Source organism: Centropristis striata, chromosome 19, assembly GCF_030273125.1.
Source record: "Centropristis striata isolate RG_2023a ecotype Rhode Island chromosome 19, C.striata_1.0, whole genome shotgun sequence".
Lineage (NCBI taxonomy): Eukaryota > Metazoa > Chordata > Actinopteri > Perciformes > Serranidae > Centropristis > Centropristis striata.
The window spans coordinates 18,267,499-18,280,135 of NC_081535.1; the positions used below are offsets into that span (position 1 = coordinate 18,267,499).

At 40.8% G+C, this 12,637-nt stretch overlaps 1 protein-coding gene across 1 annotated transcript in view; it reads right to left on the reverse strand.

Moving 5' to 3' along the window:
- Positions 1-12,637, reverse strand: part of LOC131992169 (probable E3 ubiquitin-protein ligase HERC1) — a 51,791-nt gene that overhangs the window by 10,737 nt on the left and 28,417 nt on the right. The window contains exons 42-63 of the mRNA XM_059357644.1: positions 11,480-11,649; positions 10,611-10,694; positions 9,558-9,744; positions 9,305-9,432; positions 8,416-8,621; positions 7,988-8,247; positions 7,774-7,826; positions 7,469-7,666; positions 5,927-6,092; positions 5,586-5,835; positions 4,545-4,773; positions 4,158-4,435; positions 3,711-3,838; positions 3,378-3,505; positions 2,890-3,117; positions 2,630-2,757; positions 2,261-2,460; positions 1,715-1,829; positions 1,387-1,518; positions 1,175-1,273; positions 666-839; positions 292-576 (exon numbers count right to left, since the gene is read on the reverse strand). Of these exons, the coding sequence (XP_059213627.1) occupies positions 292-576; positions 666-839; positions 1,175-1,273; positions 1,387-1,518; positions 1,715-1,829; positions 2,261-2,460; positions 2,630-2,757; positions 2,890-3,117; positions 3,378-3,505; positions 3,711-3,838; positions 4,158-4,435; positions 4,545-4,773; positions 5,586-5,835; positions 5,927-6,092; positions 7,469-7,666; positions 7,774-7,826; positions 7,988-8,247; positions 8,416-8,621; positions 9,305-9,432; positions 9,558-9,744; positions 10,611-10,694; positions 11,480-11,649 (3,826 nt within the window). The remainder of the gene's footprint in view (positions 1-291; positions 577-665; positions 840-1,174; positions 1,274-1,386; positions 1,519-1,714; positions 1,830-2,260; positions 2,461-2,629; positions 2,758-2,889; positions 3,118-3,377; positions 3,506-3,710; positions 3,839-4,157; positions 4,436-4,544; positions 4,774-5,585; positions 5,836-5,926; positions 6,093-7,468; positions 7,667-7,773; positions 7,827-7,987; positions 8,248-8,415; positions 8,622-9,304; positions 9,433-9,557; positions 9,745-10,610; positions 10,695-11,479; positions 11,650-12,637) is intronic.

The window sequence follows — 12,637 nt, forward strand, 5'->3', positions numbered from 1 at the left end:
ATATATATATATATATATATATATATATATATATATATATATATATATATATATATACTGTATATATACTGTATATATATATACACTGTCCACCTAATGGCGTGTTTATCTACTGCCGCTACAACCCACCGAAACGTCAAACAATGCAACGTGTAACATAACATGCGGCGAAAACACGTACAAGCTCAGCGAGCCGCAAGCTCCTAGCATCGGCTAACAATTAAAGCAATGTAGCTTACTTACCTGTACGGAGTAATTCATTCAGTATTAATGAAATAGAACAACACTCACTAGTGCCTTGGTGTTTTCAATGATGTCCCCCTCCTGGAGCTCTGACAGACTGAAGGATTCTGGGAAGGTGGTACCGCTGGCAATAGCCTCAGCACTGCGGACAGTAGTGGCGTAAGTGGCGAGCCAGCTCCACTCTGACGGGCAAGAGTGGACATCAGGACTTGTGTGGTGAGGAGGGCGTGGGTAATGGCACAGGTGTTTCTCTAAGGACAGTCCGACAGTCAAAGAGGCCAGGCTCTGCAGGAAGGCACTGTGGACTAGCTGGTCACCGGCTGCCACGTGGGTCTGCGTGAAAAGATGAAATTTAAATTCACCTCTCTCCTGAGGTCCATAAAACAACACAAAAACAACTTTTTCCAAGTTTCAATAATGACCCGCTCATAGCTGTACTGCTCCTGCAACAGCAAGGGCAGCCTCTCCAGGAAGACGGCCAAACAAGGAGCTCGATTTAGACCCAGGATGTTCTGGCTTCTGAGGACCATACGACAGGAAGCCAGCACGTGATTTTGACTGATCCAGTCAGGGGTGCAGCAGATCACCAAAACATCCTGGAAAAGAAACAATAACAAATCAGAAGTGTAGAGTGACACAAGCAAGAGAAAATATTATATGACAATAAGGATAGATATTATATATATATATATATATATATATACATATATACATATATATATAATATCTATCCTTATTGTTATAAACTGACTAGGTTTATATAGAATTTAACATTACTATAGAATAGTATGAACAAAAGTACTGTGATATTCTCTAAAACTTCTGTTCTTGCTTTCTTGAAAAGTAAAGATTGATTGCTAAACCAGGAGTTAGTTTAGATTAACTTAAGTACTAGAAACAAGGGTTGGAAGTTGTGAGAGATCCAGCTTACCTTTGATCTCCCAAAGCAGGCAGCTACACCGAGGTTCGGTATCCAGGTAGTACTGACGACTGAACCCATTCCTGTAGCAGTCTGTAAGACTGAACCATCCTGCAAGATGCACAGAGACACAATAATGGTCATTGTCTGGTAATGTTGATTTTTAAGTAACTGATCTTTGCACCAACTTCAGGTCAAGCAAGCAGTGAATGTTGTTTGCTGACCTGTAAGGACCAGATGTTGAGCAGTCCCCCTATCCCTCCAGAGACCAGAGCCATCCCACTGGCACAAAATGAAAGCGACTTTACTGCCGTAATGTGGCCATGAAGTACAAAAACACACTTTGTACTCTCCTGCTGTAAAAAACAAAACAAAGTTGGATAATTAGAAAGAGTTAAAATCAGAGGTGACTGTTGCAAACACCACCAGGCAAAATTAAATTTAACAAACAACTTGCACACAAATTCCTGATCAGATTTAATCATACCAACATTGACAGATATTAGTGAAACCAGATCTGCAAAAAGGAGCTCCAAGCAGATCCAAACTGACCTTGACATCAGTGCTTTTATCCTGGCCCGAGGAGCTGTTCAATATGTTGGGCAAAGATACAAAAGTTCCCCCCTGTGGCAGCGTCCAGACATGCACAGAGCCATTCTGACAGCCTCTATAGGAACATTGAGAACATTCAATGAGATCCTATTACATATTTCTATAAAAATATCACAGAATTTATTCTCTGGGCAATTCCATTTATTTGTATATTGCATTGTTACTGTTTTAAAGGGAATATTAAAGACCCAGCCAAAGGATTCTGACAGATATAATCCTGAGTCCCTGTGTTAAGTGATCATTTATCTCAAGTTATATGTCCACAAATTAGTGAGTTGTAGTAAAAGTAGAGTATTTTTACAGAAATCCCTGTGTTTTCTTTTCATGTAAAACAATTTGAAATGTTTGATGCAACTAAGCTTGCATTCAGGGGTGTTAAAAAAAAGGATGTGACTTTGATGATCTAACCTCTTTGTCACTGGGACTTAAAGAAAGAGAGTGAAAATTCCACAGAGAAAGAAAGACAAATTAGTTGTGTAAACTCACACAGCCACCATGAGCCTGGGGTCCGGTGCTCTGCCAGCGACTGGGCACCATTCAGCGATATTAACAGTGCTACTGTGGATGAGGGAGTGGAGGGTCACCCAGGTGCCCCCAGAGCGTCCCAGTATCTTCACCATCTCTGACCTCCCCAAGCAGAGCAGCAAGTGACCTGTGGGGTCCCATTTCAGAGAACTCACACTGTCCTGCAGATTGAAGGGAGGGAGAGCGGAGTGGTCAGTAACAGAAGAGTGGAGGAGGATTCTGCTTAGTTTTAGTGTCACAATTTGCAAGTCACACAAGTCAATACGGTGTAAATTAAATACAATTGTTTCTCTTTTACGTTGTTGTCTGATGTGCATTTTGCACACAAACCTGGAAGACAGACAGCACCACAGTCTGCTCATTCTCATAGGTCTCAGTTGTGGCCAAAAGGATCTTTCCATCTGTGTAGCCCACTGCAAAAGGCTCGTCCTCACTGTGCCAGGCAACACACTGGGGAGCTAGGAGACATCAGACAAGCAGATCAGTCTTTTTAACGAATAGATTGACATTTTTAAAGATGCATTTGCTCAGAGTTAGATGAAAAGATCAATACCACTCTCTAACTTATACTTTTCTAGAAGTCTCCTCACCCTCTTTCCTGTGGCAATGTGTGAGTTCAGTGCTCTTTACATTCAGGTCTATCTGCTGCATTGTGACCTGCAGCCAGCAGAGGGAGCCGTCCAGTCGTCCCACCAGCAGACTCTCGGCAGGTCTGTTCTTACAGGCCGCCAGCTGATCAAGAACCCACAAGCTGAAGGTCTGAGCCCAGCAGACGGCTGTGACCCGAGACACCTGAGCCTCCACGTGACAGTGAGATCCTGTGAAGTGTCAGAAAAATTTGAATTTTAAAAATAACTGTACTAATTATTAGCCAACTTACAACTCTTAGTAAAAAGTGAAGCTCTCTTTGGATAAATTTGGGTTGCTTAAGCTCAATGAAACAGAAACATTTCATGTTACAACCGAAAGCAACCGAAAAAAAGTTTTCTTACAAACATGAGCCCAAGCACGACCCTATCAGTGGTAATGAAATGAGGAGATATGCCGCAGTAGTTAAGAGACGAAAAGCCAGACGTACCCCTGATGTTCATTATGTTAATATGTTTGTTCTCTGGGGCGGCCAAAAAGTTTCCCCCTGTACTCCAGTAAACAGGAGACATGTGATGACATCTACCGGCTCGTTCACTGCTTGATCTGTCCGTCTTACTGAAGAAGAGAATCAGAAAAAGGGAATGTTTACATTTGAAAACAGTTATAACAAGCTACATTACAGTTGGTATGATAGTGAAACCATCAACAACAATATCAAGTTCAAGTACCCACATACATAAATGAAAGTGACCTTTGTGGACAGCATTTTACGGTTTCATGCTTATTGAAAAACACTCACTGGAGATACAAGCAGACAAACCTGGTAATGCAGGAGAAGGTGGTCTGTAACTCCACAGTGTTCTGGCTGATGCTCCACAGTTGCACCACTTTGTCCTGAGAGCATGTAGCCAGCAAACTCTGGTCACTGTTCCAGGAACAGCTGGTCACCTGAAAACAACAGAAATAATGCAGAGCTTCTTTTAACTTCACCTCTCATGTCTCACCTCTCTAGAATGTTACTTACCCGCATTAAAATGTCTAAAAATGACTAGATATATGTTTATGTTATAACCCAAGTATTCCTAACAATGTTTAAACCAAGAGAAACCAATACATTTTTAATGGTCATTTTTAAACTGAACCTAAAAAACAAACCAAAAATCTTGCTGTTGTGAGAACAAAGGGCACATTGTTGGGTCAGTACATTTACAGCAAAAACGTTAAACAAAAGAAAGTTATGATTCAGATTCCATTATGAGTCCCTCACCTTGTTGTAATGTCCTTCCAGTCTCTTGAGGGGACATTTGCGCAGGTCCCCAGCCAGGTCACTGTATGTTTGTGGCCGATTAGGACCTTCCCTTCCTGTGGCGGCTAGAGCCTGCACCAGCTGCTGCGCTGCCCACTGGCGGTGCTTACTGGTCAGCCTGGCGGAGAGGACACATGCTGCCAACGCATTCGCCAGCTCCAGAGGGCCCACTCTGGCACTCAGGTGGGGTAAAGGGGAAGGAGGCAAGGACGAAGAAGACACCCCTAGGTTTCCTGCATCTAGGTCACAGAGAAGAGCGATTATGAATAATAAATGGCAAGATTTTAAACACTGTAATAAATAATTACACATAACAACACATCTACTTAATAATCTACTCCTGTTCACCATTAGCCTCATGTTCTGTCTTATCTGGGCTGTAGCAGTGAACACCCTTCTCAGTGAGCAGGGACACCAGGTTCTGTGTGACCAGGAAGGTCGGTGGCGTCTGCTCGTGGTAGTCCTTCTGCTGCTGGGCTCCCTGTGCTGCAGCTGTTAGACTGGAGTTCAGACAGCCTCGCTGCTGTGGGTCAGTGATGGCCCCAATGTTCACTCCTGTAGCTGCTGCCATCAGGTCCTACAGGCAGCAATATTAAAAAGACATCCAGATTTTAGAATTTACATAATCATACATCATACATAATCATTTTGGATATTAAGGCTTAATAAACCAAATATAATTACAAATATTGCCTATTACAGACCACCAAAAATTAGGGAATAGTGACTTACTAGTACTTTTTAATTTCAACTTTTTTATTTGTATTTTGTATTATAACTTCAGCCTGCTATAATAAGTCTAAAATAAACTGTGTGGCAAAAATAAAGATGCTCAAACTCTTAAAGGGATGATTCACCCCAAAATTACCTCCTTAAATCAACTCAAGGTCATCCACAGACCTTCTTTTGAGCAGTTTCATGTAGCAACTAATATCACTGACATATTCCAGACAGTGGAGAATGAAAAACTTCCCCCTAGCATCTAATTTACAAAAAAAAATTGACATTTTTGTTGTTTTTTGTATAAAGTGGTATTACGGGAAAAAAAATTGAGAGTTAAAGGGTTTAAATTGTAAACATAAATTCATATTTGGTAGTGTTGATTAAGACTGAAAATGGTTTATATATGTTTTTTTGTTTTTGTTTACATGGACATTTTTTTCCTCCATCAGACACCTTTTTAAAGGGAAGAACAAGAGATATTCAGAAAAATGATCAAAAAGTAAGCCAGCACAAACATTTATTTAAAAAAGTATTTAATTTATTGCTGTCAAATACAAATACGACACTGATATATTATTGTGATGTATATTTTTGATCAAATTTCCCACCCATAGAATTAACTGTATTCAGTATTTATTATTAGAGGATTAACTGAAGAAAACTGACCTGAGTGCAGATCTCCACCAGCTGCCTGTACGCAGCAGGGCTGTGGGCCACCACACTGCCGATGGATGAGGTAAGGAAACTGAGGCAGGTGGAGTTGTTTCGCTCTGTTGTCAGCCCCTTCACACCAGTCTGTCTGTCCACACAGGTGTGAGCCCGGCCCCCCGCTGCTAGAGTCATTAAACGAACCAGGATACGGATATCTGCCAGGCCCAACGACTCGAGTCCGTTGGAGTGGCTGCACACTGACGCACTGCAGAGGAAGATAAAAGGAGACTCTTGAAACCACATTGAACAGGTGAAAAATCCACATCATCAAGGCTTTATATTCTTGTGAAATGTACCTGGAGGCAGTCTGAGACAGCGCTCTCATCACCATGCTGTAAGCTAACAGAATCTGGGCTGTGGAGGTGACTCTTCTTAAAGCCTTTAGTCTATCATGAGAGTCCCTCAGTGATACCGCCTGCTGTCCAAGACTCAGAGTTGTCTTCTGCTCAACAAGAGCATTTCCTGGTGATGAAAAACACACATAATAATATTACTGTAAATAACAAATCCCTGATACATCTTACTTAAATCAAACTTTTACACAACATTTTATGTAGGTATGCAACAAAGACAAAACACTGGATCAAATGGGACAACTGGGAGTTACTTTCTGTGTGCAGTGATGAATAAATGAGTGATGAGTCACTCTGCTGCAGTAAGTTTGACTGTGGTTGGATTCTCCTGCTGCCAACAAGCACAGAGGGAATGTGGGTGTGTGTTACAACAAGTTGGCTAAATCTCTCATCAGAGATAAAGTTACAGAAACATTCTGCAACATGAACAAGAGGACAGTTCACTACCAAGTAATTCCTACAGATATGGCCAGCAAAGTCCATTTAGAGCTGTGCAGATAACAGAATATTAATTGTGGTTGTGGGTGGTTGGTTGGTTTGAGGTCACACTGTCCTAGACGAAGGGTGGACCTGCAGAGAATGACTAAAAAATCATGCAGAGGCATTGTCAACCGATGCAAAAGTGTGCATTTTATTCCCATTAATATCTTTATGTTGCAGAAAACAATTCCAATCTCAACATTATTTTCCTCAGTGTTCCATGTTCAACATGAACATGAACATGCACTTAACTTGCTCTCTTTGCACAGACCAGATCGACACATATGGGTGCTTTGCCAAATGTCAAGGTTGCGTCCATTTTTGGGGTAACAGAAAAGTGAAGATCATGTAGAGGGCAATGTAATTTGATAGGTGTTTAAATGCCGCTACACTACATATCCAGACAACTATACATATTTGTCAGCCACAGTCTGATGCTGCTATACTATGACTGTACTGCAGCAGCCTCCCACTCAGGCTACAGTAGCTATTCATCAGTGGTATCTGTCACCAGCATCATCGAGTGATTCACCGCATTGACAGTGAATATTCACTCTGTATGCAGTTTATTTGTTTCACAACTCGCTACACAACAGCTTTCCGGCGTTTTCCTCTCTTTCTCTCCATATGTGATCATGTGATTTTTTCCCCTAAAAAGGGGGCAGCCTTGGCAAAAAGTGCTTAATGGTGCAAAGCCAGTCTGGTCTATTGTCCTTGAAACAACCCCTGCTCTTCCCTTTAAAGAGGATACTGTATGTCTGTTCCCTAATGAATAAAAAATGCATAGAACTGTTTTTTTCCTTCTTTTCTCCCCAGTAATTGTATATATCATAAATATTACATTTTATGCACAAGTTTCAAAAGGCATCATTTTCTAATCTTTGGCAATTCTGTTTCATCTACAAACATTTTTTTCCTTAATATTTTAAGACACTTTTGAACTCAAAGTGATTAAAATACATTCACTTGCAAGGACTTGGGTCTTTCTATACCAAAGCATAATACCTTTGGGAGCTACTGCTCTCGTGGAGTCAGCTGAGCTGTAAACCAGGGCTCCGAGGGGATCTGGCTCAGTGAAGGCGATGGGGTCTGGCACCGGCTTCTTCTCAGTCAGCCCCAGGGGTCTCAGCAAAAGCCCAAAGTCCTCCAGTCCTGTCAGCTTGTCTGTGTCACACTCATCTTGGTGGCTCATTTCCCAATCATCTGAGCAAACAGAAGCATGGTTCATATCTTAAAAATTATTTTATAACATGATTTTAAAGTTGTTTTGTTGTACATTTTTCCTCTATAGTAAAAGTGACAGTCCCCACCATCGGAAGTGCTGTCCACTTGGCCAATCAAATCAGATGTCAGACCTTTAATCCTGGGGCAAAAAGACAACAACAGTGATAAATAACAGACTCTATAACTAGTTTACTTATATATAAAAAATTTGAGAAGATAAAAAAGCCTAGAAGCACCATTATTGATCGCTATGTCTAGTGTGTTGCATGCATCCATCATTTCCTGTATTATCCACTTTACCTTTCATATTTAGAAGTTGGGTCGCTCAGGTTTGCAGCCAGATACTTTTCTCTGCAGGAGCTGCAGAGAAGGTAGAAGGGGAAGTTGGAGCCACACTCCCCTTTGAACCAGACATCCACGTAGGCCCCGGTACTGTCGTAACCCTTACGTGCAGCGCTCTGACCGCAGCCTGGGTGACGCCGCTTTATGTGATTATTAAATTGCAGGGTAAGGGTGTTGCACAGCTCGCATTTCACCATCTGACTGTGTTCTTCTCCAGCCTAGAAGGGTGATAAGGGGGACCAAGATATTTCTAGTAATAAGGACAATGAGCGATCAGAAAATGTATGTTTCAAACAAACCATGAAATGAAAAGAAATTCACAGGCCAACAAGCGACAAAGTGAATGATTGCTGTATTGTATTTCAAATAATGAGTTTATTTGTCACCTCCACTATCTGCAGCGTGTCTCTCTCCAAGCTGAAGAATGAAGGGGTGAGCAGGTCCTCGTAACTTTCTTCATGGTATGGGTCATCCATGTAGCCCAGCTCCGACTCCTCAGCAGAGTAAGGATGAAACTCCACCTGCTCTGGCCAATCACTGACCGAGGTGTGCGGTTGGTACAGCTGCGGGAGCGGGTTTGGTGATGGCAAGTCTGAAAAGACCGTGTTTGCATTAAAACTTATAGTCAGGGTTTTATTGTGAGTCACAAAACAAGTTGATCACACATTTCAATCAGGTAATTGGCTCAATACCAGCATATAGACATTAGTGTTGATTTTTTTCCTTTTTTAACAATGATTTTATAATGTCTTCTTTTAAAGGTGCAATGTGTAAGATATGTCTAAGATATGGGCAGAAAAAAATAACCATTTCTTTTAAAATACCTTAAGTGCAACTAATGACAACACAAACCACACCAAAAATCATCCAAAATTGTGAAAGTTATAATGTAAAGTATAGGCCGACACCACACGCTAAGATTATAAGTCGGCAGTGTTATTTTGACCGTCTCTCAGAGTTTGGGCAGATTTTACGTATTCTTGACCTAATGTAAGTTAGTTATTGGCTTTTTTATAAATGATGACAATACATTTATATTTGTGCTGATTGCATTGTTGTTATGAGATGATGTAGAATAGAAAGGCTTGGAAGGTTACTATATGTTTTTGAGGACATTGCAAAGTTTATTACGCATGTTTAGCTGCACACAGACTGGTACATTGCTGCCCCCTTTGGTTTGGAGCGTGTGGCAGGGTATTACATGTTGCACCAATAAATCAACAAGAGTTATGATGTGCATATTTTCATTTGTGCTATCAAAGCTGTGGTTCTGACCTGCCCTTCTGAATGAGGTCCTCTGAGTCGGGCCTGAGCGTCGCCGCCGTGCTGGAGGAGGTCTGTTCCTGGTGAGGTGGACATCCAAGAAGTTCTCCCTCTCTATCCAGTCCAGCCCAGGCAACAGACTATAAACACAATAACATAAAATACATAATTTTACTGTTTGCATTTGTAGAAATTATAATAATACCATAATGCCATTAGCAAAAATATAGTAAAAAATATCATTATGTTTGGCCAAACCCCTGACCTTTCAGTGGGTTGACTTGTGGGGCGCTCAGGGCATTGTACGGTCTCTGGCCCATCTGGCGACGGGGTGTCAGGAGCACCCTCCGGTCTCGCTGACTCAGCTGCTTGCTGCTCCTCTGTCAGGGGGTGCTCGAGCATCCAGCTGGCCAACACCTCGATAGTTTGAGAGTCCAAGTCACCTGCTACATCTGGGAGGGACCACAGGGAAGTTGAACTGTCAGAGTTCAAAAAGAAAAGATGGATCATGGAGTGTTGCATCTATAATTTTTGTTGGACATCACCACCAGATGATCATGCTCCTGTCTACTGTCTGAGGTCAGACAGGCACATCTGCTCTGAGGTTGCAGAGTGTGTGACAAGAGTCAGTGTGGGAAATAGTGAGTGCGGGAAGGAAAAAAGTTTGAATAATGTAGGGAGTGTCAATAACAAAAAGTTGATCTGTGCCATGCGTGAGCAAAGAATCAAAATTTGTATTCCTTTACCATGTGGTGAAATCTGCCCATATATAAAGCCGATATTTTCAGTTTGCAACATTTTTGTGAGAACTGGATTCCATGAAAGTCAAAATATACTTGGGTAAAAATATGAGCCAAAATGCTTTGAGGCTTGGATGATTTTTATCTTCCCTTTTCTCATGAGGAGTGGGTAAAATCTGAAAACTATCAAACAAATTGCATTGCTCCAGGAGGTACGGTCTCTGAGGTAAACATTGTTTTGAGGCAGAAAAACAGCAATAACAACATGAGCTCTTTCACACCCTACTAACCATTATACACATCAAATATAATTAATATAATATAATTCTAATTTGGTACTTGTTACAGAAGAAAATAGCAACATGAACTGTCTTATACAACTGGGAAGCCCCAGTTGATTTCCACTATAAGTAACAGCAACATGTTAATTATTAAACTAATCATTTCTAATGAATTTTACCTTTCTGTATACCCGATACTACAAAAAGGCTGCAGCACACAGTGAAGGACAGATGTTTAAAATAGAAAGCACATGAAGCAAAAGATTTAGCGATATCAGACACTCCACAAAGCAGTACCTGCTGCCTCCATGGCCCAGTAGATATGTCTCATAGAGAATCCCATTTCTAGCAACCGACTGGTGACAAACATTTGTGTCCGCTCTGGTGGTTGAGGAGAAAAGAAAAGGTACACAAAAAACAGAAAACAAAAACAAGCCCACAGCTCCATTTTTAAATGTTCATACCGTGTAGACTGCAGTTAATTTTGTCAGAATAATAAAATATTTTCACATTTAGTTTGGCTTGTTCCTCTTGGTTTAGGCTCCCTTTTATTACTTTATACTACAAAAATCCACTCCATCTGAAGTAAATCTATTAAATTAAGCTCTTATATCCACTATAAAGACTGATTGAACCTACCAATGAAGTACACTGTTAACCCCAATGTATCCTAAGATATAAAAGTCAGAATACCTTTACTTTAAAGCACTTCCCAGGACTGTTAAAAAATAACACCAACATAACTGATGATGAAAAAAATAGTGCCATTCAAGCATGTGATTGCACAAACTGTGTCATGCATGCATTCAATAGTTTAAATATCATATTTATCCAATAGCAAAGCAAAACACATGCTGTTTTGAGACAAATAGCTGAACATATAGGACCATGCATGAGACAGACAGATCCTACTGAGAAATCATGAATCTATGTGTTTTACTATAACTTAATTTTCAAACGATATTAGTAGCTTTCTGAATAGGATGTCAGCATGGGGAAAATGTTTGTTAAAAATGAACTGACCTGCAGGACTGCAACGGTTAGCAGAGCTATCCTCTTTAACATAGAATGACGTTTTTTTTTTAATTAGAGAGACATTCTTTTTTTTTGTCTATGTATTGATGACCAACAGGTTTTCCCCAATAAACAACTGCAGTTGTTCTTACCCAGGCTGCTTCTGGCCTGCGTGCTGCAGGGACCTGGTTCCATGAAGCTAGTCTGCTGCTCTGTGAAGGCATCACAAGAAGCAGAGCTGGCCAGGCTGAAGCAAGGGTGCAGCACAGGGGGATCGCTAACCAGGCCGGTAAGCGTGGGGAACCGAGTTAAGACCATGTGCCTGGAGGGAGTGAAGATACAGTATATACAGTAATAACACAGTGCAAGAGGTGCTACGCTGTCTACCGAAATATTTGAAATAAAACATATCTGATTGAATAAGGTGAGTTTTATTTAAAACAACTATAAGGTACTTTCATTTTGTGTGATTTTGGTTGCCCCTGTGGACAAAGGTGGTAGTGTTTCTGACTCGTGTTGTAAATATCTTCTAGCAAGTATGTTTGTTTCGGAAGCAAGTAAAGGAAAAACGCAACTTTTTTTTTTATTACTTCTTATATCTTTTTAAAACCCTGCTGTTTACAGGATGCACAATTTTAATCTTTTAAAATTCTGCAAATCTTTTGAATGGCCAACCGGTTGACTTTTTTTTGTTTTTCTGCCCCAGTATCAGCCATAACCACATTATTAAACATCATAAGTTAAAAAAAATAAATACTCACTGCAAAACTTGTGTAAAAATCTAAACATTCTCCTCCGGTCTGTGTCTCATTATTTGTTTCATTTGATTTTGAGGGGAATGGGACCCAGGGACAAAAATAACCGTGTAAATCTCCTTCCTGATGGTCTCATTTGCTGCTGACTGTCTCATTGCCAGTTAAAAACTCCTTGTAGTTGCTTTAACCTAATTTTACACTTGGAGAAGCTTAAAAATCAAAATAAACCCTTAATGTATCCTTATATGTCCATTATTTGAATCTCATTTTGCTCAAGCCTGGTATTCGTTGTTGTGGTAACAACTCCCATCCAGAAAAGGTGGCACAATATGTGATTTGCACTGTGAAAGTTTTTGGCAAAGGGCTTGTTGCTATTACTGTCAAAAACTCTCCTCGCTTGAGGGCTTCGATTTTTAAGTTCTGTTTAATCATATAGCATAGCACTGAGGCTGTTTGCCTCTTGAAAGCAGGAGTAACACTGACACTGTGGTCAGCTGGCTGGGTTAGGAGAAGAAAAAGCCGGCGGAGCTGCAGCTGAGGTTAAAGACAGTGCAG